Raw genomic sequence first — 15,740 nt, 5'->3', positions numbered from 1 at the left:
GAGCTCACATCATAAAATATCAATAACAAATAAAGATGTAAAAAACACCACAAATTGCTTGAATTTGCAAATTTGAGAGCAATGACGAATATTTATAGCAGTGAATGAGGTTCCTACACACAGCTAAAGGCACCTTTTCTTTGGAATGCCCTATTTTGCATAATTTTTCCAAAAATATAGACTAAAATTAGCGAGTAATTTTGTGAAAGGTGACATAAGTTTAATTAGACAATCAAAAGATTAATAAACAAATTGAGGAAATTATCTAGCCACAAATTCAACAGTTCATCTTACGTTCAACGTCTAACGTGGCTGTCGATTTCTGGTCCTGGAGCATGACAGAGTACTCTGCCTTATCATCAAATGCCAGATCACTGATCACAAGCTTTCTTATCTTTCCTTGTGATACTGAGGTATATTTTGTTTCATCCAATGTAATTGGTTCACCATTTTTCAACCATGTGACTTTAGCTCTTTGGTCAGACACTTGACATTGGAATGTCCCAGTCTGTTTTTCTTCTGCACTTGCATCATGAAGTCCTTTAGATATCTCAAATGGTGGTACTAAAAATAACAAGTATTATACATAAATCATAAAATACAGTATGCCATAATAATCACACTCCTACCTTCAATTGCAAGTTCTCTATAAAATGATGCAAAATTCCTAAGATAGTGTCAACATATAACAATGTGAGGTGAAAAAGTTCCAAATACTTATTAGGGAGACTGTCTTCAGCTTTGATTTAAAGCACCACAGTCATGTCATGTTCAACAGTGGTCCCAATGCATATGATGCATTTAAAAAAACACTGTTAACAAAAAATGTGAAAGCCTGCTGCCTGATAAATGTAACTCTTTAAAATATCAATTGTAAAAAATAAGCTTCTTCTTGAGGACATTAAACAAGATCATGATAACATTCACTAGATACTCACGCTCAACATTCATTTTCGCAGTGGAAGTTGCATTGCGAACTTTGACACTAATTTCGCCTTCATCCTTGTCGACCACATCCTTCATTACAATCGTTGCCTTGGTACCAGAGACCTTGATAATGACATTACTCGTCTCCTTCAATGGTTCATTATTCAAAAAGAATTTCACTTCATGTTTCTGGATTGGCAGTGAAAATTCACACTCGTATGTAGCTGTCAGATGTTCTTTGACAGTCTGGTCTGTCAGAGATTTGATGATCTTCACTGGTTCTAAAGAAGGGATAAAGTATGGGCGGTGTAGTTATATTGCTGACTGTTGACTAGAAAATACTGAAATACAAAACACTATTTTTCACAAGTGTTTCCTAATTGGCTTGACAGTTAAGTATCAAGTTTGAGTGGCCAATCAGGAACAAACTTGTGAAGCACTTCTTGCTCACCAAAAAATGCAGCAAGTTGTTTCATGATTGGCTTGCTAGTTTCAGTTGGATTGTCAGATAGGTATCAGGGTTGAGTAGCCAATCAAGGAAATCTTGTAAGGCTCAAATTACTCACCAAAATAAAATTCCAAGGTGTTCTATGATTGGCTTACAAGTTAATTATCAGGGTTGGGTAGCCAATCATGGACAATCTTGTAAAGCACTCCTTTACAAAATAAAGAAGGAGGTCTTTCATGATTGGTTAGGTATCAGGGCTTGAAAGCCAATCAGGGACAACCTTACCAGTCACTGCTAATTCATCAAGCAAAGAAGCAATGTGTTCCCTGATTGGATTGTCATTTAGGTATCCTGGTTGGTTAGCCAATCATGGACAATCTTGTCATTTCTAACTCACATCTATTAGCACAAGGTTGTTGCATCAAACATTTGTTGCTAATATGTTAAAAGATCAAAGTTAATAGTGATTAAAACTGCCTTGCGTACAATCAACATCCATGAAGAAAGTTGGTTGAATATATATTACCTAAAAGTACATGATGTACATAATACAGACATGATAGTTTTGATTTTGTTCAAATCAATATATTAGTCATGAGTGTGTGTAATAACATAATGTTACACAATATTTTAGCTACTGTGGAATACTTTTTTTTCGCTGGAATTAATTTTCGCTGAAAAGGCTTTTTGGGCGTTTTGCTTGGAATTTATTTTCACTGATTTTTTCATGAGTTTAATGTGAAATATAGGAAAAAAAGTATATTCACTGGATTTTATTTTCACGGAATCATCCCTTCAGCGAAAATAGCGAAAATAAATTCCAAGCGAAAATAAAGTATTCTACAGTATATCAGACCAAAGATTTATAAGATGAAGATATGCAAGTGATATGATATGTAATTCAGATCTCACAAGAATTTAAGAAGTCACACAAATTGTGAGATAATCACAAAATCACAAATATACATTTCTAGAAATATTCAAGCAGATGAGTCTGTGAAAGAACTGATTAGTGTTCTTCTTAGGCTGGCTGTTTTTTTTTTCAGTGCCCTTACATACAAGATTTCACAAAGTGTGTATTACGTATGTATTTTGTTTTTAAACATAGCAATACACCTATTCATTTCTATTTGTTCTAAAATATTATCTCATTATCACTGTACATGGATATCAAAGCTGATACCCTTACCCTGCTTTCTTATAAATCTTTGACGGGATACATAAATAGTAACAGTAACCCAGGTTATTTATGTTGATAATCTGGAAGATTATGTGAAAAACAGACACATGTTGTAGCACATCAACATTGAAACTTTTTGAAATTGAAAATCAGAATTCATGAGCTTGTAGACTCTGGATGCCCAGAAAGCATTTCATACATGTATATTTTAGCAGTTGCCACTATTTAATGGGACAAAAGCCAACTTACTCACATGTAGTTTCAAGCAATATCAGCAACAAGTAACAGCATGTACGTTTTTTTTTTTTTATGTCAATATTCACTAAAGATTACATAATCAAATGCCTGCCAATCAGCTCAAATCGTATACACAGACTAACACATTTTACACTGACACATTTCATGCTAGCAAGTAAAATGTTGAAAGCATATAGCGAGGAGCTAAGTAAACCGACTTGTATCAAACCGACAGACAGTCTGGACAGGATAACATTACCTAAATATATAAGCTCTGAGACCGAAACTTTGTCACCAATGGCACAAGCATAGTCAGCCTCATCATCTGACTCAATATCGTGAACTAGTAAACGCCTCACATGGCCATCACACTCAACACTATATTTCTGAGAGGGTTCAATCTCTACCCCATCTCTAAACCATTGTACGACAACTGTCTCATCAGAGACTTCACATGAAAACTCTGCAGTTTCATGCTCAGTAGCTGTTACTGACTTTATGTCACTGATGGTGATATGGGGTTTTACAGGCTTCATCTCTGGAACTGTTAACAGAGGGTGGAGGGAAGAAATGAAAATAGAAATAATAAAAGTATAGAAAAAATATAAAAGAATAGGAAATGATATTACAGTACTCTTTGAATGTCATGACATTTCTTGCCAAAATTTTGCACTATTCTGCAATTTGAATGTCTCTAATATAACTTCTTTTCTAATTTTGGATCAAATGGATATAATCATCCATTGAATACACATCTTGGTCAAAAATTTTAAAATAAATATGAAACAAATTATGTGAGTTTATTATTTTCTGAATGGTGGAAAAGGTTGACATTCAAAAAGTTAAAGAATAAGAATGTGCAGTGAATTGTGAAAAAATAAAATCATCATTTATGAAACTGAAAATCATTAAAAATATGGGAAGAATGAAATGATTTTTGCATTAAAAATGATTGAAGTATGAAATTATAAAATGAAAGAAAAGCATGCTGGGAATGATACCTCTATATGTGAGATGAGCTGTCGACCTGTCATCACCAAGTACACATGTATAGTCTCCTTCATCATCATCAGAGACATCATAAATTATTAAAGAACGCCTCTTTCCGACACTTTCAATATCATATTTATCAGAGGGACCAAGCTCAACAGTTTCCTTTAACCAATTAACATGAGCATTTTCATCTGAAACCTGGCACTCAAATTTAACAGTTTCTCCTCCAGCAACCTCCATTGGACAGAGAGGAACTAATATCTGCATTTTGGTTTCTGGTAGAAGAAAAATGAGTTCTAGGTGAGGAGCCATGTGACTGCGCAAACATGTGCTTGAAAGATAACAATATAAGAAGCCAGGAATACATAAACTGGTATATCACAACACTTGGAAAAATTACTATATGATAGACACAAAACAAACATATAAATCAAGACATGAGAAAGCTGAGAAACCTAAGAAAAAAATAGGTGTCCCATACTAGTAAATCTACAGACATGAGGTGATTCATACAAACTAAATGAAGCCTTTCTGTATCTGCAACTATATCAAGAAATCACAAGATCCATGATTGTACTAAGTCTCCAAATCACATTATATTCCTACTTCACACTAACAGTGGAGTATACAACCACCAGCATTGACACAGTGGCAAACAAAAAAATCCCATATACATGCAACTAAAAAAAACAATCTCCACTGTTATTTGCAACCTTGTAGACCAATTACTGCCAAACTCACCATACACAAGTTGAGATGTACATTTTTTATCTTCAACAACAGCTGAGTACGACCCTTCATCCTCAGCTGTAGCACCATGCACAAGCAGCGACCTGTGCCGACCTTCAACTTTAATCTCATATTTCTCAGAAGGCATAATTTCAGTATCATTTTTATACCATTTAGTAACAGCTTTAGCATCAGAAATTTCACAGACGAATTTCACAGTCTCTTTATCTTGGACTTTCACTGATTGTATTTCTTTCAGGAAAGTCACAGGTGCTGTAAAATAATTATTTTCATCAACTTTTGACAACATTTTAAGCCATATTTGAAAACCATTAAATAGCACATTCCGTGAAGCATTTAACAAACCTCTATGCTAAACAACCAGTGCATGATAGGTTCCAAAACTTAACGTCTTAACATGATGCACAACACAGTGCCACTCAAGGAGCCACTCGGGGTACTGTAAAAGAGGACTAGTGTTTCTGCTGGAAGAAGATGCTCTATAGATCTACAAAGCTTCATGAAGACGTCAAAGCTAATTGCCTATATGCCCAAAAGTTTGCCTTGAGTTCTTAGACAAATACAGATAATCCCTATGAAATTCTAATACATGTATGTTTTTGAAGCAATTTCTGTACCTTGAATTTGAGTGCACTCTAAACCCAGACATTAAGGTCTTATATACAATTTTTAAAAATTGTGAAAAAAATTTTCAGTATTGACAATAACTTGCCATATACCGTAAAATCTGTATTAGAAGCCGCATCCCTAATAGAAGTCGCATCCATTCTATTTGAATAGTTGAGAACCAAAAATTCATCATTTCTCATATGTGCAGATGCTCTAATAGAAGCCGCATCCCCTCTGTTGCATTGTACCATTTTAATAGAAGCCGCGGCTTCTAATACAGATTTTACAGTACTTAATTTCCCAGCAAAAACAAGTCTCTATGACTAAATACAAGAAGTGATCATTTTAAATATGATAAAAAAGATCTGTGTGCTGAGATAACATTTCTCAAAGTTTGAATAGATAAGGAAATTAAAATACCTTGTTTATTTATAACACAATAAAAGAAAAATATGCTATTATCATTAATAAAAGCAATATTTTCCTGTTAGTAAAATTAGAAAAGACACACATTAGACTGTGAGTCAAAACACACTCAAAACATCGTAAAGTAAAATCAACAAATTTCATCAGTGACTTTATACAATGTACCACAAATTGATTTCTGCATTTAGAAATTTAAATTATTTTAATTTCTGATCAACAATTTGCCAATTTCTATAAACACAGGTTCAAATTTGTGATTTCTTTAAAAGCAGTGTTAACACACACAATAGTGCAAGCAGAGAAAAATTCTCCCATACCTTTGTAAAAGAGTTCAGCTGCAGTTTTGTCCTCATCAACTGTACATGTGTAATCTGCTTCATCATCAGATGAAATATTATGGATTGTGAGAGAGCGTCTTCTTCCTTCCACTTTGATTTCATACTTCTCAGATGGTTCAATTTCATCCCCATCTTTAAACCATGTAGCCTTACCAGTCTCATCTGAGACAACACACTCAAACATTACAGTCTGCTCAGCAGTTGCCTCTTTGGTCTCAATTCCATCGACAATGGTCACTTTGGTCTTGATTGGTTCCACTTCTACAAAGTAAAAAACAAAAAACACTCAACAAATAAACAATTTTTTGGTATTTTTTCAAAGAATTTGATTAAAACCAGTAGGTTATGAATAACTATGTTTATTTGGTTCCAATCTGATCAAAATAAGAACCTGGTTGGCTTAATTTTTTTTTATATATAATTACTATAATTATTATTCATTTTAATTATTTTTTTTTAATTTATAACAAAAAAAAATTAAGCCAACCAGGATTTTATTTTAATCGGATTGATTTGGTTCAAAATTAAAAAAAAAATTACAGAAAAATACATGAAATTGTGCAAAATTTGTACCAAAATTCTGATGGGGAAAATTCTGGCATTCAAAAGGTAAATATTGGCAAGTTGAGTAATTTTTGGACAAAACACTGGAAGACTAAAGTTTATAGAGAATGTATTCATATCAACTTTCCACTTGAAATAATGTGATATTAGATTAATTGATTACCCATACGCACAAATGCTTTTATTAATATCACTTATTCAAAGCAGCTGTTAAGCCAATCGAAATGTTACTTTATGCATAATTTACTACCTTCATCCTCAGCCGTAGCACCATGCACAAGCAGTGACCTGTGCCGGCTTTCAACTTTAATCTCATATTTCTCAGAAGGCATAAGCAGCTGTTAAGCCAAGCGAATGTTGACTTTGTGCATAATTTTTGCAAAGCTAAACTACTATTAAATTTTAAAATCAAGATATTCCAATTGATTGTCAATTGTTGCATGCAGTAATAAACTAACCTTCCACAAGCAGTTCAGCAGTAGTTTGTAACTCTCCAAGTTGACAGGTATACTCGGCTTCATCCAAAATAGTTGTATCTTTGACAACAAGAGAGCATCGTCTTCCGACTTTCTCAATGATGAATCTTTCATCACCTGGCTCGATAATCTGACCATCTTTCATCCACGTCACCTCAGCTCTTTCATCCGTCACTTCACAAACAAGTTGGGCAGTGTCTTTTTCAACAACTTCAACATCTTTCAACGGCTTTGCGAAAGCAAACGTGGGTACTTCACTGTCTTCTGGAATTGTCTCTCTTGCTAATGCCATCACCTGTGGTCTGTCAGCATGTACTTCTTGTAGCTTTACAGGTGCTGCAATAGTTTCCTCAGCTAGGACCTCTTCCCAACCTTTAAGCTTAGGTAAGTCTAATTCTTTATCCCCTTGCTGTTTCAGCCACTCAATATGTTTTAAGATTACACGGAAGTCATGAATACCATGTTCAAATAGCACTTTCTCATAGTCTTTTGGATCCACATCTTTCAGAAGTTCATTGATGTCAATTTCTTCAGCCTCCATACGTGCTATTTCGGAAGGTCGTCTACGAAAAGAAAGTAAGTTAGTAAATAAGTAAGTACCACAGATTATTTGCACTGTATTCAACATAACGTAATCTGGTTAATTTTTGCTGCTATAAATTTTTGTGATTGGATCATTTTATGGCATTCATGAAAACAAAATGCTGTAAAAGTTGCAATACTAATGGTAACCGAGAAATTTTCAATGCTACAAAATGTCATGATGTTCACAGACTTGCAAAAATTTGTCACTAAATTATTACAGTTTACAATACTTTTCATGAGTGGATGTTTGGAAATGAATGTGGATACAGGTGTTTATGAATTGGTAAATTATATTATTTTCGATTTATACAGTTAAGGATCAGATTTTTTTCAGGACAGTTATAAACCTGGTACAGCACATTTTGATTTGCCACATAATACACCTTTAGCATTCTCATCAATATATATAGAGTATTACAACATGCTGACATGATGTTCTTCCATGTTCTCAATCATCAAGTACTCTACTGCAAACATTATACAAAAACCTGTGAAAATGTTCAGGCAAACACAAAATAAAATAAAATTCAATGGATAATTACCTTTTCAGAACTTGGGTATATTGTGGTTCTTCTTCTGGTTTAACCTCAACCAACAATGGTACATTAGTTTTATCAGCACCGACCTCATTCTCAATCTTAACTGTGTATTTCCCAGAAGAATTACTTCGAGTTTCCTTAACAATCAACACATGCTCCTCTGTCTCTTCATCATATTTAAGTGTAAACTCTCTTCCATCTGTGAGTTGTCTCCATCCTTTGTTCCATGTAACTTTAGGAGGAGGATATCCACCGACTTTACAACGAAACTCAGCAGGTTCACCTAAAAGCATTGAGGAGTATTCATGTGAATACAAAATACAGTGAGCTCAAATTAATTATTAATTGCGTCATTAACCATTTTACTCCATTTACACTTATTCCTGTGATCACGTGACTTGGTATTTGCATAAATTAAAAAAAAATTGCATATTTTCAAAGTTTGAAACAGGATCTTTATTATGGTATATAACATGTATGGGTAAAATGTATGTTTCAGTCTGTGTACTAAGGCCAAACAATTGAACCAGCGAACATGTGCTAACCCTTTAAATCTCATTATTTGAGCAAGTTTTCCTTTAATGTAAAACATTTAACAAAATCAAATCACTATAAAATTATTTAAGTTACTAAGAGCACATTTGCTTAAAGAGAACTCAAATGACAAAGTCATGGTGAGAGTCAGTTAATCATGTATATTTTTTGAGTGTCTATGAGTGAATATTGCAAAATATATAACGATCAAATAATTAACTCGTAATAGTCTCACCTTCAATAGATGTTGTTTTCACTGGCTCTTGAATAAAGAATGGAGGTTCTTTAGGTTTGTCAGGATCAATTGGTATTTCAGCCTGTACTGTCTCAACTTTCTTTGGTTTAATTAGGAATTCAGCAGCAGCCTCTTCTGGTGCTATTTTAAAAATTGTAAACAAATTGTAAACACTTAATAATAAACAGAAGAAATTCAATAGTAAAAGTGGATATTGTATTTGAAACTAGAATCACCTACAGTCGATTTTAACAAGTTCCTGTGTTTTTATGTTTTGTCACCTGGAACAAATAAAGCCACATCATTTTTTTCCAAAAAACTGTGATTAATACTTGAACCCCCAAAAAATTTGCAAATTAATTATAGGAAAATACACAAAAAAATATTTAGTTCAAGAGTTTATATTTACTAAAGAAGAATTATGAAAATGAAATTGATATATGGTCAAGAATAGAAACACCCAGAATATTTTGCAGTCCAGTGAACCATGCTTGTTGTACTTTCTACATTATGCAGTGAATGATTGTTCATGATAGCGATCATTATCAAAGTTAAGATGGGTTTTGTTAGCTGTTAACAACTAAACTTTATGTATATTGATTATCAGGCATGTAACAGCAACATAAAAGCCTGAATACACTTCTAAAATGGATGAAATGATCTTCTGCACAAATGGTCATATTCAGTCAGTGATACATAATATCTTACTTTCTATTAAGACTTCAGCAGCGCATTCAGTTTTACCAACAGGATTCTTTGCCCTGCATGTGTACTCTGCATCATCATCCAAGTTGACATTTGCAATGATCAAAGTACACTTATTACCATCACGTTTAGCGTAAATGTGACGACTGTTTTTGATTTCACAATCATCCTTATACCTATAATAAAGAAAACCTTTATGTGAGGCAATGTGACTGTGATTTGAGAATTCTCTGGATGTGAGTTACTCATGCGTCCATGTGCCGGTATGTGTAGCAGCAATATTTCAACTGTGAAGAAACCATACACACCTACAGTAGACACTAAATCCTAGAAGATAACATTTATACTGTCATGAAATTAACTAATTAATTTGCATAAATTAATACAATAGACAGTTTAACTCACCAAGTAACTTCAGGTTCAGGCTTGCCAGTAACAAGACATTCTAATCTTGCTGTTTTGCCTTCAATGAGCTCTAAATCTTTGAATTTTTCAACAATCTTTGGAGCTTCAAACTCTTCAACAGCTGGAGGTGATTCTTCTGGTAATTCTATTTGTTTTCATAATGAAACAATATTTACGGTATAAAATGATGAAATAGAAAATGGAATCAATTGAACAAAACTATGAGATGAGTCTTTTAGATTCAGAATAATCACAGTTTGATAATCACTATAATCACTATGTAAGTTTTTATAGACATTGTGTATTTTGTTTTCATAGCCCATACATTTACTGTCTGTATAAAATGATATACACTTCATACAAAACAGTGATTGAATTTGCATTTTTGAGTAGTGAGTCTTTAATTACAGATGACACCCACTCTTGTACTAAAATGGGGGTTCCTCTCTAATATTATGTGATCAGAAAGCCGAGTATGGGAGTATCACAATAATTGCAAAAGTGCAATTGTCCTGCAAGTCAAAAAAACTCATATCATAAACCCATACATTTTGAATACATCATCATAGTAAGCAATGAGACAGTTGTTTTATCATAATATTTGAAAAAAAAATAACATTTGATAAAAGAGTTAGATAACATGCAGGTATGGCTCCATCTGAAAGACAGGAATTATGAGATTAGTGCTGTAACAGTAATTTGGCGAGTCTTGTAATAATAAAATGGTGATTGTGTGTACCCTCTACTCTGAGTTTAGCTCTGGTCACTGCATCGCCAGCTGGATTGACAGCTTTACAAGTATATCTGCCAGCATCATCTGGGAACACCTCAACAATGTCCAGGACAGCAATTTCATTTGTGTAAGTCTGCTTGAAGTCTTGTGATGGTTTGATTAATTCATCATTCCTGTAACAGAAAATAGGTACATTACTTATTTTTAGTGTAGGACAATACAACAACAGACATGCATTTATGACTGACTTTTACTTCAAATTTAACTTGAATGCGATTCCACAGGTGGTTGTGAACAGAACATATTAAAGTGTTTTCCAAGTTGACTTTATAATGTCCTACATAATAAATAGAAAATATTACTGTTGTGGAGTTATTCACTGATTAATAAACATGTTTTACCTGTACCAGGTGATGACAGGAAGTGGTTTACCAGTCACTTTGCAGACAAATTGAACAGGATCTCCATCAGTCGCATCCTATTGTGAAAAAATAATAAGAACGATATTGTAGAAGGAGAAATATTCACTCAATTTAGTATTAATAGGATTTGATGCTGCAGGTTTATAATTCACTGGTTTGAGAAAGAAATAATATAAGGTGCAGTTAACTTTTTCAAGTGATGCAGTGAAATAATTGAAACTAAAACCAAGTCTAAATATATATTTCAATTTTTTAATAAATCATTCATATCAACAAAATTTGACAGTGCTTGATTCTTATCTTATACAGACCTTTTTTGCATGGATAATACCATTTTTTTTTAGGATGGGGTATTAAATGTACACATCATTTCTTCCATAAAGGAAGCAATTATTCGTAAGATTCTGTGCTTTTTCAGTGGCTAATAATTTCATACAAAATGAATTGCATGATACCCACCCCCTAAAAATATTGGTATGCCCCTAATATAAATCATTTTTACCATCAGGAACCAAGTAGTGAATGTTTGAATTACTGGAGTTTAGACCTCCTCCTCACACTGACACATTGTTTTTTAAGTGACTGTTCAACAATAAAAGACTATTATTTCTATAAATTACACCATTGTAAATAAAATCTGATGTAGACTTACTTTATCCTTCAGCTGATCAATAAAGTATGGTGCCTTCAGTGCTAGAAAAAAAATCAAATTATTCAGAATAATACCGTACACATGGGTAGATAAAGAGCTACACATGCAGCTCCAAATATGGGGGAAGGTCAGTCCAAGGTGCATGGAATATCAACATGATGAAAGTTAGGTACTAGTACTAGTACTCATTCCATTTCCATAGACAGTTTGAACTAAGTCATGTGACAGGAAGTTGTTCTGTTTAATGAGCCACCTTTGTCCCGAGTGTGAAAATTGATGGTGAAAGACAATAGAAAAACTTGGCTAGTAGGTGATTTCAAACTTTGAAGGGCAAGTCGCAGAATGACTGCATGTATAGGTAAGCACATTGTTTGCAGAATGAATAAACACATGAGATTGTTAAATTACGTGTCTTTTTTGACATGTAAGGTAATATTTCCAGCAAAAGCATCAGCACAAAGCTGTTTTTTTAAGATGCTGTTTCTTTTTCTATCTTACAGTCTCAGGGACTGGAAACATCTAGTGCATTATAGTCCTAGCATTCAAAACTATATTACTTGTCAATTATAATGATTGAGTAGGTATTGTAAAGAGCATTTACAATAGTAACCAAGGAGTACAACAGATATAAACTCAAGTGCTGTAAACTTATAAAGATAACTGGTGATAAGAACCAGTTCCTTCATTGAGGGGAGGGGGGGGGGGATTAAAGACGATAATTGCAGTGTTTTTCTAATTCCTGTTTCAAAACTTGTATACTGACTTTATTTTAGTCCATGATTAATCAGTTCCTAATTATCAAGTGACACAATAGAAATTCTGTGCTAAATTTATCTGTGATTCATACTTCTCAATACCATATGTAAAGAAGGAACATTGGCCAGGCCAAGTATATAAATCATACTCATACTCACCTGATTTATTTATTTATTATCAAACCAGAGACAATATACTACTGCATGTGCAATGTTTTAAACTGGGAATGGGGTATCAAATTAATGAGCTTAAAGGAGAAACTTCCAAGCCCAGGGATTGCACCAAAGAATCATGGGACACTATTGTTTATGTTGTTTACAAAGTTAATCTATCTTTTGTCATTGTCAATTTAATCTAGAAAGTAAATCTGTTGTGAGATAAGACTTAACTGGAAGTGCCCTTTTAAGGACATGAAGGAACACACAGTGAAGACACTTAATCACCCTATTTAAGTATATATTATTGTTTCTCATTATTCTGCTTATATTTTGTGTTTGTACGAATAACAGGGTAAGCTGCCTGTAAAAGAATGTTTACATAATAATGAAACATTCTTTTGTCTTTCACAACAGGAAGTTGTGCACATAAGTGAAATGCATCATGGGAGTGTCACCATCTTGTAGGGTATTTTCACTTTGCATGAACATGCAGAAAAATTCTCATCGACTCCTGTAAGCATCATGACAAACTTTGGATTTTGTACAGTTCATGAGAAATCTGTAACCCAGTTTCAGTGCATGCTGGCTTCATTGCTCAATGTTTCAGAATTTGATACCAAATCAATGATTTTATCATTTTTCATGATGATTACAATAATCAGTGAGAGGTGTTCTACATATACTACAAAGTGGGAATGTAATTTTAATAAAGTAGAGGAGTTGAAGATTTATGTAAAATTATGGATATTTTCGTTCAGCTATCTTTTCAAGAAGCTAATACCCATACCCATGAGATAAAACTATTGCAGTGTAGATGTTCAATTGAAGGATAGTTTTGTTTAGTGCATACTAACACCTAATTCTAATATCACATAAGAAACTGAGGTACAGAAATATAATTATCAAGATATAATACAGAATATGGTAAGAAGACATGCAAATAATGACCATACTTCAATGGATGGACTATTGCTCAAATAAGGAAATGAATTCAACCCCAATACTGTAAAATACTTTAATTTTGCTTGGAATTAATTTTCGCTTTTTTCGCTGAAGGAGTGATTTAGTGAAAATAAAATCCAGTGAATACACCTTTTTTCCTATATTTTACATTCAACTCACAAAAAAATCAGTGAAAATAAATTCCATACAAAACACCCAAAAAGTTTTTTCAGCGAAAAATTAATTCCAGCTAAAATACAGTAATCATAAACAACAACATTTATTACTATGGTTCTGAATAGTATTTTTTTGTGGAATCTTCAGTTACTACCATGATCTATTTCTAATTAAGATTAGCTAGATTAGACTGTAAATAATTCAATTGTGATTATTCATCATCTAAATAATAGCAAGTTGCTAGCTTGTATAATGAAATACAATATATCTGAAATCAAGTATTTGTATTTGTATTTATTTATTTGTATTTATTTATTGCTACTTTTGATTTTAAAATTGTGACATGAATTATTAATGATGGTGAGTAGACAAAATGAGGTTAAAGAAAACAGACAGAGAGAAATGATGGTGGTCAAAGAAAAAAACAGCAGGCAAAACACAAAGTAATAAAATAAATGCAAGCAAGACACAATCAGTTCAGTTATCATGCAATGTATTCAATATGTCAGTAATAACATAAAAATACAACACTATGTGATAATAATAACTTATAATATTCAACATGAATGCAAAATCAAATTGCAAAAAAATAATAATCGTCTATTATATATAATTCGAAGAAAGATACAATAATTTTTCATGGTGCTCCAATTTTATACAAATATGATGAATGATAACATGCATATTTCCACAATAATGTTCGAGCTACAAAAATGAAACGATGACTGTACAAACTATGAATACAAAAAATACACAACTAAAAAAATGATATATTGCATTATGGGTAACATTATTAGGCAGTTAATAGCGTGGTGGCAAATTTAAAATTTCATAAAACTGAAAAATGATGAGACAAATATCAAAATATACACCCTGTGATCCAGAATACAATAATGCTCTGTTTTCTTACTACTAGTATTAAAAAACAACAAAAATTACCAGTATATACAAACTCAAAATTTTCCAAGTAAATATTAGAGCATATATTAATTATTAATTTTTGATATGATTGTTAATAAATCACAGGAGTGAAATAATATTAAATATGCCAAAGGATTACAAATCAAATTTTAATGAAACTGCTTTCAATTGATTTTGTTTCTTCAGGTGCTATCACACATCATAATGTGCAGTGGAGTCAATTAAGACTAAAGAAAATATTCTCTTATTGTTAAAAAAAGTTTTATATTTTTTAAGAATAATAATTAAATGAAACACAACACAACACAAGAGTGATTAAAATGTTTAAAAAAACACATAATTAATTTTCACAAAGAACACAAATGAGTGAAATGTATCTTTGATTTGTGACTTGTATTTACTGACATAGCAACAATGAAATGTATTATGAGTATATGTATTGAATATTAGTAAGTTGGTAGAGTTATTGTTATGAAAAATAAAAGTTGAGGGAAAAGCCAAGAATGAATTAGTAAGTGTAATTATAACATTCATATCACACTGCTCCAAATATATTGCAAGTATTTACATTTTAATGTCATTGTTTTATTTTATACAAGCTAGCAACAACTTTTATTTTGTGGTGAAAAATCACTCAATGGAATGGAATGAGATTAATATATTATTGGTACAAGCACAGACATAAATCTATTCGTCTCAATTAAAGCTACAGTTGTTCACATATATAACAAAACTACTGGGTATAACCAATAAAACTTTACCTACCGGTATCTCATTATGTTATAAGAAATATTATGATATTAAAATACTATCCAAGGAATATTTATCATGAATTGGTTATGCTACAACACAATTAAAACATAATTTTGTGAGTACTGCCAATATTATCCTGTCTAGACCATCACTTCATTTGATTTATTTGTAGTAACAAATGTTTCAAGTGAGAATTGATTTCTCATCTACATTTTGTGACAACTGATATTTTGGTTACTTAACTGTACGTGTTGGATTTTTAGTGGGAGATTTAT

General features: G+C 32.5%; 1 protein-coding gene across 1 annotated transcript in view; it reads right to left on the bottom strand.

The window, feature by feature from the left end:
- LOC100367237 (titin) overlaps window positions 1–15,740 on the bottom strand; it is a 405,512-nt gene that overhangs the window by 280,651 nt on the left and 109,121 nt on the right. The window contains exons 93-106 of the mRNA XM_085495847.1: window positions 11,759–11,799; window positions 11,086–11,162; window positions 10,691–10,857; window positions 9,952–10,096; window positions 9,550–9,722; window positions 8,842–8,982; window positions 8,076–8,355; window positions 6,931–7,511; window positions 5,888–6,169; window positions 4,527–4,787; window positions 3,794–4,060; window positions 3,052–3,336; window positions 939–1,208; window positions 295–564 (exon numbers count right to left, since the gene is read on the bottom strand). Of these exons, the coding sequence (XP_085351973.1) occupies window positions 295–564; window positions 939–1,208; window positions 3,052–3,336; window positions 3,794–4,060; window positions 4,527–4,787; window positions 5,888–6,169; window positions 6,931–7,511; window positions 8,076–8,355; window positions 8,842–8,982; window positions 9,550–9,722; window positions 9,952–10,096; window positions 10,691–10,857; window positions 11,086–11,162; window positions 11,759–11,799 (3,240 nt within the window). The remainder of the gene's footprint in view (window positions 1–294; window positions 565–938; window positions 1,209–3,051; window positions 3,337–3,793; window positions 4,061–4,526; window positions 4,788–5,887; window positions 6,170–6,930; window positions 7,512–8,075; window positions 8,356–8,841; window positions 8,983–9,549; window positions 9,723–9,951; window positions 10,097–10,690; window positions 10,858–11,085; window positions 11,163–11,758; window positions 11,800–15,740) is intronic.

The sequence above is a fragment of the Saccoglossus kowalevskii genome, chromosome 22 (assembly GCF_978046115.1).
Source record: "Saccoglossus kowalevskii chromosome 22, keSacKowa6.1, whole genome shotgun sequence".
Taxonomy (NCBI): domain Eukaryota; kingdom Metazoa; phylum Hemichordata; class Enteropneusta; family Harrimaniidae; genus Saccoglossus; species Saccoglossus kowalevskii.
The sequence above is the reverse complement of the archived record's forward strand: the minus strand, read 5'-3'. Positions and strand labels throughout refer to the sequence as shown.